The sequence below is a fragment of the Lottia gigantea genome, assembly GCF_000327385.1.
Source record: "Lottia gigantea unplaced genomic scaffold LOTGIsca_17, whole genome shotgun sequence".
NCBI lineage: Eukaryota > Metazoa > Mollusca > Gastropoda > Lottiidae > Lottia > Lottia gigantea.
In genome coordinates, this window is record NW_008708133.1 from 260,486 (window position 1) to 278,710 (window position 18,225).

Here is an 18,225-nt window from a genome sequence, read left to right on the forward strand (position 1 = left end):
GCGCAATTTTGATCAGAATGTCAAGTGTGATATATCACCAAAAAGGAAATTTCATGCACTCAAAGAATATATAAGGAATTTTTGTCGTATGTTAATCAGATCACGTGACAGAGTTCTTCAAAGTTAAAAATCGCAATTTTTCAATGGCTGTAGAACCGGAACTAACGATGCACAACAAAAGTGGAGATATATTCGGATAGATCTCGTAAGAGGCAACAACTTTTGTGCAGGTCACAAGCTCACCAAAGGTCAAAGTCACTAGATATGAGCCTTAATAGTTTTGACAATTACTGAAAACATAAAACCGGAAATAAAAAAAATACAAAGCCAAAATTAAAAAATCGGCTTCCCATGTTTTGTTAGCAATCGATTGTAGTTTACATAAACATCAAATTTACGCACATCCAATTTTACCCTGAGGCCCCATTTTGAGTTTTATAAAAATGAGTCTTATCAAGATGGCGTCTTACACATTAGTTCCGGTCAAATTTTTTGATTCCAAAATTGTTATAGGGACAATTTTAACTAATTTCAAAAAGAATTTTTCAAATACCTACAAAATTCCGGAAGTTGAAATTTCAAGTTTAGAGGCGAATGACGTCAAAACCGGAAGTGATATCGAAATTTTGAAAATAGATTTTTGTAAGGAATCAAAATGCTTATCTACTATTAAATTTTTAGACCGATTGAAATAAAATTGTGGAAGTTTAAAAAATGCTTTAAATAAAATCTCCAAAAGTCAGCGACAAAAGTCAAAATTTGAAATTTCTTAAATTGCTATCTTTTAGACATTTTTTTAAAGTAATGAACAAAACAAAAATTATGTTCAAAATAGATTCAGAATAATAGCGGGTATTGGAAAGACGTAATGAACGGTTAAAGTCCTACGTCATTTCCGGTTGGGCGAAGATGCCTCATTTTACATTTAAACAATAGCGACACGTTAAGTATAAGAGATAATGATGTCAAATAATCTGTGGTATGTGCAGTTTTGGCTGGGGAGCGTGACCAGAAGTAGACAAAAAAAAAAAAAAAAAAAAATAGTCATTTCGAAAACAAAGCAGTGCGTTCTTCGAACGCAATGCAAAAAATGCAAAAAAAAAATAGTCATTTGCAAAACAAAGCAGTGCGTTCCAAGAACGCACTGCAAAAATAGTCATTTGCAAAACAAAGCAGTCTAGATCCACAGGCTTCGCGTGGTTCTGAAGCAGTGCGTAACAGTTTCGATTTTACGCTTAAAACTGTGCCGCAAAGTATCGTAACAGTAACATAATTTCCTATCATTATTAACTGGATATAAATCGTCCAAACGCAAAGCATATTCGACAGATCGCTTCAACTCACATTGCATTCAACAACAGTTGAAGGGAGCAAACTACCTTTATCGTTTAGTCCACAAAAAACTTACAAGAGGAAAACCGACTTTTTCAGGAAAAAATTCATCAATTTCAAATAGCGTTAAAATCGGAAGTAAACACCGTACAATAAACGTTAATATACCATTGGAAAGATCTCGTCGAGAGCTATCAAAATTGTTCTGGTCACATGATCATCAAAGGTCAAGGTCACGATATACGACCCTTCAAAGTATTCATATTTTTCAACCGGAAATAAATAAAAAGCAAAATAAAAATTCAAAAATCGGTTCTCAAATATTATTTAGCAATCGATATTAGATACCATAGACATCAAATTTACCCAAATTGGATAACCCCCTTAGAGCCCATTTCGAATTACGCACAGTTACTATAGAAGAAAGTACAAAATTTTCAAATATGAAAAAGCACAATTTTGATTGAAGTATCTAGTGTTATATATCATTACAAAGGGCAGATGATCACTAGTAAGATTCAATAAGAATTTTTGGTGTATGTAAATTAGGTCACGTGTCAGAGCTCTTTGAAGATAAAAATCGTAATTTTCAATCGGCTATAAAATCGGAAGTAAACAGTGCATAGCACAAATGAGTATATCACTGGATAGATATCATCAAGGGTAACAAATTTTGTTCAAGTCACAAGGTCACCAAAGGTCAAGGTCACAAAATAGGAGCCTTTGAAATTTTGGACATTACCAAAAAATTTTAACCGGGAATAAAAGAAAAGCAAAATCGAAATTCAAAAATCGGCTTCCAAATTTCTTTTCGCAATCGATTGTGATATCCAAAAAAATCAATGTTATGAAAAGCGCTATATACCCTGAGGCCCCATTTTGAATTTTACAAAAGTTTCACATATCAATATGGCGGCTACACTGTTACATCCGGGTCGGATTTTATGATTTGAAGTTTTTTGTATGACCATTTGTAACATATTGCAAAAAGAATTTTTGAAATATCTTCAAAATTCCGGAAGTTGAATTTTATATTTTAGAAGCGAATAGCGTCAAAACCGGAAGTGATATCGAAATTTCGAAAATTAGTTTTTGTTCGCAATAAAAGTCTCTATCTCTATGTAAGTTTTCAGATTGATCGAAATAGAATTGTAGAAGTTAGAAAAAAAGTTAAAAAACTCAAAAATAGGAGCTCGAAAAGTCAGCGACAAAAGTCAAAATTGTCGATTTTTTCAATTGCTATCTTGTAGTCATTAGCGCGAAGTAATTAACAAAAAAGTTTGAGCAATATCAGATAAGCATTAAAGCTCATAAATGGAAGAAATCGAAAAAGAGCCATTGGCCACCGCTCATTTTCGGTTTGTCAAAATGGTGCCAATTTACATTTAACAAATAATTGTCCACTATTTTGACTAGCAAACAGTAACAGACAGTCCGTGGCATGTTTCCTTCTTAGAAAACAAGCGAAGGTAAATTTCGAAAAAAAAAATATTCATTTGCAAAACAAAGCAGTGGAAGAACGCACTGCAAATAGTCATTTGCAAAACAAAGCAGTACGTTCGAAGAACGCGCTGCCACAAGTGGTAAATAAATATTTTTCGTTTTTTCCTGATTTCCAATAGGGTTCATCCTTGAATGATTTCAAAACAACCATATCAAGTTTCGTCGAAATCAGTCCAGAATTGTGCTTTGTAGAGTCTTTACATCCAACAGACATTCAATTGTGGGCGACGGACGGACATGGGTGACGACAATATACGCGTTTAAATGTGGGCGTATAAAAATGATATGTTTGTATTCCTGTTCAGTATAATACACACCATTGAGAGAGAATAATATATGGTGCTCAATTCATACGTCGCCTTCGGTGGTCATGATTATCACATTGCTATTTTCTGTTTTCCTGATGAAGTTAGCAAGGTTACTCAATGTCAACATTTCTACAGTGCAGTGATATCGACAAAAATATGTTACATGAACGCAGGACAAATAATCGTATATTGCGTTTCTATTTTTTCTTTAATTTCGTGTTTTCATCATTAAATATGGGCGAATGATTTCAACATCTCATTAGCTATATTGCTATTTTCTGGTAAAAACAAAATTAGGACGCCAATAATTGATGACAGATGTTAAGGCCTATATCCGGCAGTGGTCTACAACACCAACTGACTGCAGAATGTGTAGTAATTTCCCAAATCAAAAGACCTGAAAAGGCTTGAAATTCTTTGTATTTGTCGTTCAAGGTAAACGATATAATGACGAGGTTTACAAAAACTGAGCTCTAAGGAAATCTCTATACAAAGTAATTAGTGATATAATAATAGATTCAAGACAGGACATATTATATTTACGATATTTACCGGAATACCAAGGAATTAAGATTAATAAAGAAAATTTAATCTCTCTTAAAACATTTTTAATTATTTTTTTCATTGTTATTTAAAGGAGGTAATTGGGGTATAGGAATGTCTGATACTAAAACTTCAAACACCATCAAAAGTCCAGTTTCTCCAATGACTAAGTCGGGAATTCTTTCTTTTCGTAATAATTTCCATACACCCTTTTCTATGAATGTATTCCATAATGGCTCTAATCTATCTACAAATTCTTTAACTCTCACCAAATTACTCTCTATCATTTCAATACAGATTACTCCCCCTGAAATGGTAAGTGTAAGTAATATACGACTTAAAAGAGGTTTTCTAGTCTTTCATGTGTATCAGGGATACTTTTGACTTCTATTTGAGAAATTCCAGAAAGAGTTAATTTGAAATGACGTAACTCTCGCGAGAGAATTCGTAACCATCACATGTATACCACCAGACCACAATAACATAATAATATAAGTTATCTGGTAAATCAAGTTAGTCCATTACTGTCCAGTTACTGTATATAGTAGCCTGTAGAGTGAGCACGAGCCCAAACTGTGAAAAACGCGATATCAGAGTTTTATGCGATATCTCTCAAGAAAAGCATCGGATCATCACCAAATTCAATAGTGCACATCTTCATAATGATATTGACACACATACAAAAGATCAAAAGATTCCATGGAGAATTGTAGGCTGTAGAGTGAGCAGGAGCCAAAAAAGGGAGAAAAAAAAAGAAAGCGATATCAGAGTTTTATGCGATATCTCTCAAGAAAATCATCAGATCATCACCAAATTCAATAGTGCACATCTTCATAATGATATTGACACACATACAAAAGATCAAGGAATCTATAGAGAATTGTAGCCTGTACAAGGTAAATGTGAACCGACGGACCGACAGACCGACAGGGGAAACCATAATATACGCCCATACTAACATGTGGGCGTATAAAAACTAAACAAAACACGTAGTAAAGAATTAAAGGAACTTTTGGTCAGAAATACCGCCATCCTGTAAGGGAATATAACATATATTATTATGTTATTGTGGTCTGATGATATAATGCTTGTGAACTCTCCTAAGGTGCATTTATACAGAGCGCGAACGCGAACGCGAACGCGGTTTTTCGTCATGGAATGGTTTCATCATTTTATAGAGGGACCGTTCAAATAGAATGCGAACGCGAACGCGAACAAATATTTGTTCGCGCGGTCGACCGCCGAGATTGCCCCAATAGCGAATTTTTCAGAAAGTCGCGGCGGATTTCTTGCTATCAACCAATCAGCTTGTACCACCTCCCTTGCATCATTTCCTAAAATAGAAACTTGTGCACATGGCTTTTCCAATTTGCTTGTAGGGTACAAACAATGGATAAAACGGAAGTTTTGATTTTAGAAGTTGAAAAGAATCCAGTTTTGTTTGACAAAGGTGAAAAAACTTACAAAGGGACAGTAAAAAAGAAAGATATTTGGAAGGGAATCGGAGAGAAGGTTGGACTGACAGGTGTGTGATTAAAAAAAATTCAATTTATCTTGCCTGTTTCATCAATGGTATGGAACTTATAAAGAAAATAACATTGGACCAATTCATTAATTAATTACTTTTTAATTGACTGTTGTCACACTTTGTTTAACAACAAAAAAGGCGATCCGCATTGAAAGCCGTCGACGGTTTTCCGCGTTCGTGTTCGCGCTCTATTTGAATGACTGAACTGATGAAAAGTCGCGTTCGCGGTCGCGTTCGCGCCGGTCGCGTTCGCGTTCGCGCCGGTCGCGTTCGCGTTCGCGCCGGTCGCGTTCGCGCTCTGTATAAACCCACCTTAATGGGAGCTACTGTAATTTCAACAGATAACAGACATCAGACGAATAATTGGAATGCCCCAAACAGAAGTGAAAGGTGTCCCCGATACACAAAAACGGTCAGAAAACCTCTTTACAATCCCTTTAAACTGCAAAGAGATCCTCTTCGTGCCTGGATAAAAGAGATGCTTTAATATGAATGCAATAAGTTTATACTTCTGAACTTTTTAAAGTCAAGCTGTAGATCTAAGAACGATGTACGACAGCCATTTCAGGCGATTTTGTGATGAAATATCAGAACCGTTGACGGTATCGAGGCAGTGCGTATCTAAAACATTGGTGAAAAATGCATTTTAAAGGCATGGTGGGATTTTTTTATCGAAAAGAAAAGTATGTAACATTTGGTAGAAAAAGTCGGTAAACCATTTAACGTCCGGATCGCATTAATTTGATAACATTCGGTAGTAAAAAGTGTTAACATTCGGTAGTAAAAAGTTGTAAACCATTTAAACATTCTTGCAGCTAAACACGTACAAATTCTTGTAGATAAAAACTTAAGCACTGAATATAAAATAAAATTGTGACGTCCGCGTTCAAAATTGTGAATTGAAGGAATGAGTAAATCAAAGTTATGTCCCTTTAATGATGTGGGTGTGTAAAAACAAATGCACTTTGGATAATAAGGCGATCGTGAAGAAAATGTTTATTTGTCAGGCGGCTTCGGTGTTTGTTTTTGATGAATGTTACCACTGAAAAGGCCGATTCGCAAACATACGTACTGCCAAACTTTCTCTGCCACATGTTCCTTTAGTAACGGTACCATGATAATGATCATCTAGCCGTTGCTATCACAATCCCATCATCTCGTCATTAATTTTGATTGGTAGAAAGTATACTTCTCTACCAATTATATTCATTCAAACAACATTTTGAGGGAAATGTTTAAATAACCAGACGCAAAATTGCAAGTGCCAAATTGACTTTCTTTTAAATCTCAAAGTTCATGGTTGAGTTGTTGTCATAGTGCCTCCTCGAATAATATTCACATTTATTCCGAATGACCTGCGAATCAATGAATCAACAAAGCAAGTACAACTACACAAATGAGTTATGCCCCATCTCATTTCGTCGTTACCGGGAAAAATTCTCACCTGAAAACTTATTTAATTAATTAAATTAATTTATAATGAAAGGAAGCGTTAGAATTTTCCGAAATTTTTGATGAATATTAAGGACACTTGTGAGTACCTTTGTGTGAACTTTCACATCGATCACTGATCGACAAGTGGGTTGATCTGCAACAGTTTCCGATGATTCAATAAAAGCCGCCATTTTCAATCACCGTCCTTTTATTCCAAATATTACGCGATTCCTGATTGGTTTTATCGAATGGTGACGTATGGTCTGCCAAGGAAGGTTAATAGTCTCTAATGACAAGTATATGGGATTGTTTAAGCAACGGTTAGATGTCAATAATCATTGCTTTGAGTTTTGGATTTTGGATATTGAATATCGCTCATGGCAGCATGTGACTATATTGCAGTCATCGAGGCACCGACAGGCGACCATTTCTCAGAATGAATCACGATTTCCAAGAATCTGAGGCTATAGTTCCTACTGAACTGTACTGTACGACCCCACCAATGTGTTTGAGACCCGTTGAGTGTATGCTAGCGGCCGGGGCCTCAGCACCTGCAGGGATGAAGTTCTCATATTTAAAGAAGTCTGCCCTCCTTGACATTTATATTACAATCTCTTACTGTCTCGCTGGTAAATGCTATTTTATTTACCATTTAGATTTTCTTCACCATTACTTTATTTATGGCACTCATGTACCTTTTCTAGTTTCTGTCTAACTTTATTAACTCTTTCATCTCATTTTCTTGTTATTCTTTTATTTTCCATGACCTATATCTTTTTATTGTTTTGCAAATGACTATTTTTTTTGCAGTGCGTTCTTCGCATTGTTTTGCAAATGTTTTTTTTTTTGCTGTGCGTTCTTCGAACGCACTGCTTTGTTTTGCAAATGACTATTTTTTTTTTTTTTTTTTTTTTCGAATTTTACCTTCGCTTGTTTTCTAAGAAGGCAACATGCCACAGACTGTCTGTTGTTGTTTTCTGGTCAAAATAGTGGACAATTATTTGTTAAATGTAAATTGGCACTATTTTGACCAACAGGAAATGAGCCGTGGACAATGGCTCTTTTTCAATTTTTTCCATTAATCAGCTTTAATACTCGTCTGAATTTGCTCAAACTTTACTGTTTATTACTTCGCGCTAATGACTACAAGATAGCAATTGAAAAAATCGAAAAGTTTGACTTTTGTCACTGACTTTTTGAGTTCCAATTTTTGAGTTTTTTAACCTTTTTTCTAACTTCTGCAATTCTATTTCGATCAATCTGAAAACTTACAGAGTAATAGACACTTTCATTGCGAACATAAACAAATTTTCAAAATTTTGATATCACTTCCGGTTTTGACGCTATTCGCTTCTAAAATATAAAATTCAACTTCCGGAATTTTGAAGATATTTCAAAAATTCTTTTTGCAATATGTTACAAATAGACATACAAAAAAACTTCAAATCAAAAAATCCGACCCGGATGTAACAGAGTGGTCGCCATGTTGATATGTCATACTTCTGTAAAATTCAAAATGGGGCCTCAGGGTATAGAGCGCTTTTCATAATTTTGGTATATCTGGATATCACAATCGATTGCGAAAAGAAATTTGGAAGCCGATTTTTGAATTTCGATTCTGCTTTTCTTTTATTTCCGGTTAAAATTTTTCGGTAATGTCCAAAATTTCAAAGGCTCCTATTTCGTGACCTTGACCTTTTGTTACCTTGTGGCCTGAACAAAATTTGTTGCTCTTGATGAAATCTATCCAGTGATATACTCTTTTGTGCTGTGCAATGTTTACTTCCGGTTTTATAGCAGATTGAAAATTACGATTTTTATCTTCAAAGAGCTCTGACACGTGACCTAATTTACATACACCAAAAATTCTTATTGAATTTTACTAGTGTTCATCTGCCCTTTGTAATGATATATAACACTAGATATTTCAATCAAAATTGCGCTTTTTAATATTTGAAAATTTTGTACTTTCTTCTATAGTGACTGTGCGTAATTTTCAATAAATCGAAATGGAGCCTCAGGGTGTAATCCAATTTGTGTAAATTTGATATCTATGGTATCTACTATCGATTGCTAAATAATATATGAGAACCGATTTTTGAATTTTGATTTTGCTTTTTATTTATTTCCGGTTGAAAAATATGAATACTTTAAAGGGTCGTATATCGGGACCTTGACATTTGGTGATCATGTGTCCAGAACTATTTTGATAGCTCTCGACGAGATCTTTCCAATGGTATATTAACGTTTATTGTACGGTGTTTACTTCCGATTTTATCGCCATTTGAAATTGATGAATTTTATCTTGAAAAAGTCGGTTTTCTGCTTGTAAGTTTTTTGTGTGGTCTAAACGATAAAGGTAGTTTGCTCCCTTCAACTGTTGTTGAATGCAATGTGAGTTGAAGCGATCTGTCGAATATGCTTTGCGTTTGGGCGATGTATATCCATTTAATTATGATAGGAAATTATGTTACTGTTACGATACTTTGCGGCACAGTTTTAAGCGTAAAATCAAAACTGTTACACACTGCATCAGAACCTCGCGAAGCCTGTGGATCTAGTTATCTTATTTTCTTGTTCATCTAACTAATTTGAATGTACTTTTGATTTTTTTATTCGCTTGATAAAGGGATTAGTCCCCAATCGTAGCCACATTTACTCTAATTGTATCGATTTTTTACCTACTGTTTGCATGTTATTGTGTTATTTATTACAAGTCGACTCGAAGTTCTATTTGTTATATCTTTAGCTATTAGTTCGTAATAATGTACAAAAGAAACGGAATTATAATCTATTAAGAATTAGAGCAGTAAATTGGAAAAAAAAGTTAATAAATTGATAACGTCCTACGTCATTTCTGTTTGGGCAAAAATTGGGCCTCATATTACATTCACCTAAGAACGACGCACAATTTATCAGACAAAATGATGTCAGATTATTTGTGGCATATGTAATTTTGGCTAGGTAGCGTGACCAGATTCGGGAAAAAAAATTAATGCTCTTTTTCAGTTTTCTCCAGAAACCTTTCCCTAACAGGTTAGGTCAAATACAAAAAATTTTAAGGTTATTGAAGACTTATGTCTTATTTAACCGAAAATTTTAAAAGGTCAAATTCGAAATTTGGAGGCCCCATTTTAAGTTTTTTCTAGGTTGGATTTTTTCATATTTCTTTCTTTGGGTCGCATATACGGATATAGAACAGGAATAGATTTTAGAATGTCTTAAAGCGTATAGAATATAAATTAAAACTGCACAAAACACGCACAATTACTAAAGAACAAAGCACAAGATTATCAAATTTTTAAAACTTTTGATTTAAATATTTAGTGTCATATATCATTGGAAAGAAAAGATTGAGTGTAATAACAATTTTCAAATGGCTATAAAACCAGAAGTAAACATCATAAAACAACAGTGAATATATCATTAAATAGTTTTTTTTAGACAGGGGAATTGGCCTTCCGTAATTTGAATTTTACAAAAAGGTCAATATAGATCAGATTTTATTATTCTAATATCTTTAAATGCACAATTCTACCTCATTGAAAAATTCTGGAAGTTGAAATATCATTTTCAAAACCGGAAGTAATATTAATATTTTGAAAATTCATTTTATAGTCCTTAATTTAGATGTATATCAACCTGTCAGCGACAAAAGTGTAAATTTTAGGTTTCGCAGTTAAAAACTTTGTTATATATCGTTAGAAAAAATACAAAAAGTTCATTTAGAATCAGAAAACATTAACCATTTAGGCGATTTAGGTCTCGTGTTAGAGCAGTCCAGAGTTGCATATTTCGTTGTTTTTGGACAGTCATTTAACCGGAAGTAAACGTTGAAGGTCAAATATAAAAGTATCATCTAATAGCCAATTTCAATGACATTTAACTCAAGTCAAAAAAGTCAAGGTCACCAGATATTAGTCTTCAAACTTTGAAAATTTTTAACCGGATATTTCAAAAAGGAAAAAAGCAATTCAACAGTCGACTTCCTTCATTTTTCTTCAATATTTATGTTCTTTCATTCGGATAGGCCACTATCTTTGAATAAAATTTTGACTTATTTCAGGAAAACCAAAAATGGCGGCCAAAGTATCAATTTTCATAGCGATAATTTTTAGTGACATTCATACATAAAACAGGAAGATGGTCTAACGGAAGTTTGTACCTTGATTTCGTGAAAACCGGAAGTGGTGCCAAGTTTTTGACTATGTCAATTTATTTTCTGTTATGATCTGTTTAAGCACCAGAAATTTCAAAGCAATCGGACAAATAGCTGAATTCTACTAAAAAATGTGTGCTATGAACTTCTAAATTAAAAAACTTTTTAGCTGCTATCATATTGGATATTCTTGTGAAATCCCAAAATGGAAACCCGGGCGAAAAAAAGGTTCCTTCTAGAGCCAATTTTGTAATGTTTGCACATTTTGCACCGAGCCACTATCCGTTTTGCAAATATGTTCCGATTTATATTCTCTAATGACTCTCCATCTGATCTTAATGATCTTGAAAGAGTTACCTGGTTTGACGATTCGGGTGATTTCATATAAAGCATTACACGGCATTAAACTTTGTGAGAATCCACCAGATACAACAGAACAGTCATATTTATCTGAAGAAAAAGAAAAATTTAACCAGATTTTATACACCCACTTAGTAATTTGGACGTAGATTGCCGTCACTCTTGTCATTCCGTGTGTAAGATTTATCCACAAAGATCCCAAAAGATCCCAATTCGTATTTGGTTACGGTTTGACTTACACTAATACTTTGAGTGAGAGAGGTTGCAACAATATATAATTCGAGAAACGAAAGCAGAGGTCGGAGACAATACGATCTCATAAGATGATCCAAATTAACAATTGATCATATAAAATTGTTTCAACGTTCAAAAAGTTTATACGATAACAGAATTGCCACGGCTGACCGCAAGTTCTGATAGGATCACAACAATTCAGACCAGGATTTAAATAGTGTCACCAAGTTTGATAGTTTAAACCTAGTACAAAAGTTCAAGAAAACATGATCCATGGTTATTCGGAACCTAATAGTGGATCGTTTCAGATCGAGACTCAATCGTGAACTTAAGCTAAACAATCCAATGATTGTATGTACTAAATATCAGATCCTAGCACATTAAATTGACAAATCTTGTACAGATCGAACGAAATTGCCAATCGTGGCGTTAGGAAGGTATCATATGCGTTTTAACTATAAATAACATGTAATGTATCGCAGTACCTGTTTCTAGAACAGTTTTATGGCCATCAACAAAGTCAACCACATAATCTCGGTATATATTTTTCTTCATAGCCTCATCTTTCATACCTTGACTTGGATCTATACCATCTATAATACTAAATCCCAACTTTAACAACTACAAACAGTCATACAATTAGAATAAAATAAGAAAATAATCACAAATATTGTCTTCGTAGCATGGATATGACATTTTTAAATTATCAATTAAAAGGAAAAAATTGCGGTTGTCGACTCAATTGTTAGTCAAATGTAGTGTAATTCAACACATTTTGTGGAACCAAATGAATCTAATTCAATATCATGCTTTGCACATTCCTTTGATTATTGATGCTCCTATAATTGCAGTCACCCATGTTAATCCGATCACCAACGTTTTAAATGGACTCCAAAGGTTTGGATGAAAAGAAGAAGGCCGATATCAACGATAAATTGGTCTTGCTCGACACTACAAAAACGTTTTCCAAGTTCGTCCCATATTGATAATTGTGAAGATGAGTAGAGATTGCACATATTTTTATCTCGATGGAATAGAAAATTACATTCCATGTCAACTAATTCTTACCGCTTGAGAAGCTAACCCTGTTCCTGCAGCTATATCTATAACACTCACAACATCCTTGTTGGTTGAGAAATGATCTGAGGCTGCCCTTGTAACAATATCCACGCCTTTATTACCAATAAAACTCATATCCTAAAACATAAGAATTCATTTCTAACCTGCGTAACATAACTTATCGACTAAACAATCAGATTAAAAGTTATATACCAACAAGCTGTTGTTTTAGGTAATGATAAGCTACTAGAAAATAGTAAAACAAATGATATGCTCACACTAATTCGTGAGAATTTAAAAGCATACTTCAATTAGAACTGTGTTAAAATTATTTCTTCTTTTGTGCACAGATTTATCAATTTTTGTTATCATTGCGATGTTCCTTAAAGCTATCATGAACTTATTTGGCTAAATTAATTATTAAAAAATATTTAGTTTAGACGTTCGCCATTGGACCGCCATATTTATTACTGTCAGCCTTTTTGAAGAAATATGATCGCAACAAACCAACTGTAAAACCAAAGTAAGACACGCCCATCAAATTAGCTGTCGAGCTATCAACATCGATTCCACTAAACTGAAACCCACTCGTAAGCCGCTGACAGAGTACCTGGAAACCAACGGCATACCACTCTTTCCCATCTTTTCTCACATTCTTTTTTTCAGGTTTCTAGTTTTCCAACAGTTATTAGATAATTTAAACCAAACCAAACCAAACCAACGACTACCATTCGACTACCAGTCAACAAGAAATACCATGATCAGAACGAGTTTGGAAGAATGAAGGAGATCACACCATCCAGGGCCGAGCTTCACCGCCATGTCATTCGACCCGACCAGATCTAACGAAGAATCAACAACCAAACCAACAACAAAGAATCATCCAATTTGAATCAATCCAACTACCAACTATTACGACTACCAACAACTACCTAGTTTGCGATATCAGCATCCGCTGGAAGCGAACGTTAACTTGTCATCTACAAACCAACCATAATATCGATTATCACCACTCAAAGTGAAACCAGCCAACCTTGAATCTAGCCAACCTTGACTTTGATATCCATACAAACAAAAGTGGTCAGATAAAATTTCAAGATATTAGGCTAAACAAAACAAGGATTATTCTTTAAAAAATATTATTTTAGATGATAGTACCAGTAGACCTATATTAAAAAACCATATTCATGCTCGTCAAATTTTGCCAATTGCCTTTCACTATGTATTGTTACATAGGCCACACGTTTCAATTGCTTATAGTACTATAACCTAATGTTTTTTACATCATAAAAATATATGAAAGACAAGGCACATTTTGCTTGAGTAATGAAAAGAGTGTAAACCAATTCCAAATTTCCACTTGAATAACTTGCATAGAGTGTAAGTAATTTAACCACATAACTAGTGATATGTATACGAAATGTACAAGCCTAATTTTAGCGATACATTTAAAATATTGGGAACATATTTTATCCTATGTATACATAAGAATGGTAATCTTGTGAAACCTAGACATATTTCATACACTATTTTTCCTAGTTGTTTTCATTCGATGTCATTGATATAATAATCCTAGAGAAAAGCAAAGGTATGAATGCTTTTTTGTTGGCTGTACATAGCTACAATGCAGTGTGTTTAAAGGGGAACGGTCAGCATTTTCGGGATTGATTTGGGTCTTTATCATGCTTTAATAGTTTTAAGAAGTACTTAAAAGCACGAAATCACATAATCCCTTCAAATATACCTCAAACTAGAAATTTCACTGTCTATTCCTATTTGTGTTTTCTATATATGATACAGTCGCACTAAAATTGAGTTGAATTGTTCAATTTCAAACGTGAATAATTATGGATACACATGGATTTGAAGGCTCAAATTTCGATAATGAACGGTGAACACTATTACTGATTATGTACGCTAAAAAGTTTCAGATAATGAGGGTGCCTTTAAATACGAAATTTAAGTTTAGAAAAAATGTAGGATTTTACTTTTCCTTACCTGTGCCTTCATTTATATTGTTTTGAAGGATAAGGTTGGTAAGTTTCAGGGTGAGTTGGTTTTATTATGAGCTGCGATTATCGATGTTGACTGTCCAAAGTATAGTTACGGCGTGACCACAATATAATGTGGGCGTATGAAAATGATATGATCCTATCAGGACCAAAACAATCCATGGAGAAACCATAAGCAAATTTAGAACGTCCGATTCGTCCCGCCGTCATTATCCATTAACAATTGGAGGCGAATAAAAACGACAATCGGGCCAATCAAGGAACAAAGGGGACAACTGAAAAACAATACTTCAATTCTTAGTGAAATCGGGGTATTAGTGTCTTTATTTTCGCCAAGACAAGATCTATCGGATTGCACGACAGAGCCACGAAATAGCCTCGTTCTATCGTGACAATGTTTCAGAAATGTTGGGACCAACTGAAAAAGAAAATGCTTCGAGATATATATAAAAAACAATAATTTGATTGTCTTCGGAATTGCAATTTTCCAATTATCATTTTGTTTGAAATATCAGCTCCAAAAGAAGTCATGGCTTGTTTAGATGGTCTTCGGGTTAAAGTTCTCATTAGACAAAATTCCACGTAGTGTTTGGTGAATTAACGATAACCGCCCTGCGCAAAAATAATATGTTTTGACATGTTTTGTGGGCGTGGAAATAAGATTGGTGCTATTTGCATCTGAACAATCAGATCGCTGTTGATGGAGAACGGAAATGAGGTCAGGTAAAAAAATCACGACATCGCTCTGCCGCCGCCCGTTTGAAGAGATACGAACATATTCTTCTAAGTAAATATTCCAAAGAATGGTTTATTTTTCTCCTGGCTTTAATTCTTTACCGAAAATCTTACTCAATTACTTATCGTATATTCATCAAAATATTTAATGGACGCTGCTTTCGTTTTGTTTACTTTACAAACAAAACGCGTCCATTACTCGAGTAATTTGTTTTGATTGGCTAAAATTTTGCTACCAAGACAGCATGGGCCATTTTGATTGGACGATTTTTAGCTATGAATACGTAATTTTTCCCACTTGTATAACCACGGTCTCGAGGTAAGACGAATGGGGGCGCGGTTTGAACACGATGATTATGTAGATGCTATGTATTCTGGTAAGGGAGAATTAATATACAGGTTCTCAACTATGGCCAACATAATCAACTGCGTGTGGATATTACAACCGCTACTCACCCACCCCGTGGCTTTTGAATTGAATCCGTCTGTTGTACACAAGTATTAAAAAATCCCAAAAACCAATAGAATGTCTTCTGCTTCATAATTACATTAATTACACATTTCCTTGCCAGAAAGTATACACTTAAACGATCTTGTCTTCTATAAAATCAAACAATCAAATAATTGTTTTACACATTGATTGAATTGAATTAAAGGAACATGTTCGCCAAAAGTAAGAGAAATGTACAACAATCGCATAATTCCTTCAAAAGTATATACCTCAAACTAGGAATTTCACTTTCTAATTCTATACACATGCAAGTATGTCTTTTCTCAGGAAAATACAAGTCGTCATTGTAATTTCAAACGCGGATAATTTTAGACACAAATTTCGACCTGTTTCTGAGACTAAGGTACGATTGGTTAAACGGATGGTGAATCTGTCTCTTTAAGACAAAATTATTGTGGCGCTTTCAATTATTTATTCTAAAATTGTTTTGTTGAATTCTCTTTAGAATCCACAGTGGTCGGATAATTAGACCTACCAATATAAGAAACAATATAAAAACATAATGCTAAGTATAGAAATACAGGTACAGATACTTCTGGTAATTCTAAATAATCTCAATACCTTTTCATATTTTCCATCTTTAGCCCACTGGTCAAAAACAGCAACAAGTTCATCTCTTTTCATCTGTTTCCTTTCTTCAAAAGCAGTCTTCAAACTAAACGAGTCTGTACTTGAATCTCCCATGATGATCCTTTCAGTCTAGTAAAATATTTAACATTCATTAGGAATATAATCAATAAAATTAACTAAGACTGTGGACGGCTCCGAGCCTGGCACGAGAACTTTTCTCTTGACTTTAGGACCTTGGAACTTATTGCCTTCAAGCTTTCGTATTTGGTAAATAAATAAAGTACATTATTACACTGGAGAAATGTCACTTCAAAACTTTCAAAGGGTACGGATAAATAGAGAACAGCGGTTACTCAATAAAATCCATTTGTAAGGTTATTTTAGTCTCTGGATAGGCATGGCAATAGAATTCGAATCATTTTATAGGGGAAATATACTTCAATAACGTGACTTTTATCCCCAAATACGAAACTATTGCTTTTGTTTATTGGGACCTCAAACCTTCATTCTACTAATCGCAAAAATTAGCGATGTCATAAAACACTTTAATTTTAATTTACAAAACCTCTTTACAATCCTTTTATGTTTATAACTCATTCTACTAAAATTGTGGAACAATTGAGTGTTTCATACTCAGGAAATCATCCTTTTAACACCAATAATAGATTTCATGATTTAAATGTTATATTAAGCCACTCATGTCACAATAAAAAAAATAAAATAAAGGGCACATCTATGTGGAATTTTGGCAAATTCTACTTGGGTTGTTCGAATTATTTATTATAAATAATCAACCCAAAGTGACATCCAGAAATAGGCATTTAACAAGCGCAAATACAAAATTTCTTTCTGCATTGTAAATTTCAGAGAACAAATTTGTGGTCAAATACGTATATAGGAATACGTGGCGTCTGTTGCTGGCCTGTCTACACTTTGTAAACATGATTTAAGGTTCAAATTTTGAACTTACTGAAATCGACCAAATTTTGAAATTCATGCATAGAATAACATAACCTCTCTAAAGTCCATCAATGGTAACATCTTGTAGTCATCTTTATTTATCGGAAACTTTTATGGCAAAGTTTCATTTCACATTCATAAACCAATTTTGACGTATGTAGACTAATATGTATCCGTTCATGTGTGAAGGAAGATCGATAGCAAGTATTTTGAAAGTCAATATTCCGCGTTTCATTGATTATGAATTCCATCCAACTTTTGAATGACAACGACGGTAGAACTTTTCTGAAACCAAGAGGTGCACCAGAACATTTAAATTTAAATCATACAGCTCTAATTGGATACTTCTTAGCAGTGAAATAATATTAACTCGTAAATGTTAGATAAAATCCTACAGCTTACCGTTTCAAACGCTATGAGATATCCACTCTGAAAATTGGGTCAATAGTTTTTTTTTTCACTTTAGAAAATATTGTTCTTTATTATATAAAAATATATCATTTATCAAGGTACATACACACGGGAAATATATATACAAGATATACCGCGTTTGTTTAGCTAGTAGGCTATATTGTAACTTGATAACGGTGAAGAAACCATTGAATTCAATGTAGGAATATGATACTGATCTGATAGCTTACCGATACATCATTTCTATTTACTCATTTTGACTTTAATTGTTTAATTATTGCAATGTTCTGTTTTATTTTCTCGTTATCTTTTGATATGAACTGTTGATAACTATTCAGATTATCAGATGACAGAAACTCGGTGAAATCCCGAAAATAAATTATTGATATTGCATGTTTCATTTCACAATATTTGTATCGTAAAAAGTAAATTCAAATTTGGAGAATTGGTTTAAACAATATTTTATTTCTATATTAAATTAAATTTTTACAGAAAATAAGTAAGGTTTCGGAAACAAGCCGAAGCTTATGCTAATCCGGCACCTAATACAATGAAAAGACGCAATA

At 33.8% G+C, this 18,225-nt stretch overlaps 1 protein-coding gene across 1 annotated transcript; it reads right to left on the minus strand.

The window, feature by feature from the left end:
- Positions 1 to 10,168: 10,168 nt before the first annotated feature.
- Positions 10,169 to 16,402, minus strand: LOTGIDRAFT_158374 (hypothetical protein; the record flags this gene model as incomplete). Its single annotated transcript, XM_009051537.1, has 5 exons — positions 10,169 to 10,200; positions 11,165 to 11,257; positions 11,887 to 12,022; positions 12,470 to 12,598; positions 16,280 to 16,402. 5 exons carry the CDS (start codon positions 16,400 to 16,402, stop codon positions 10,169 to 10,171), a joined length of 513 nt encoding a protein of 170 aa, XP_009049785.1.
- Between the last annotated feature and the right edge of the window lie 1,823 nt (positions 16,403 to 18,225).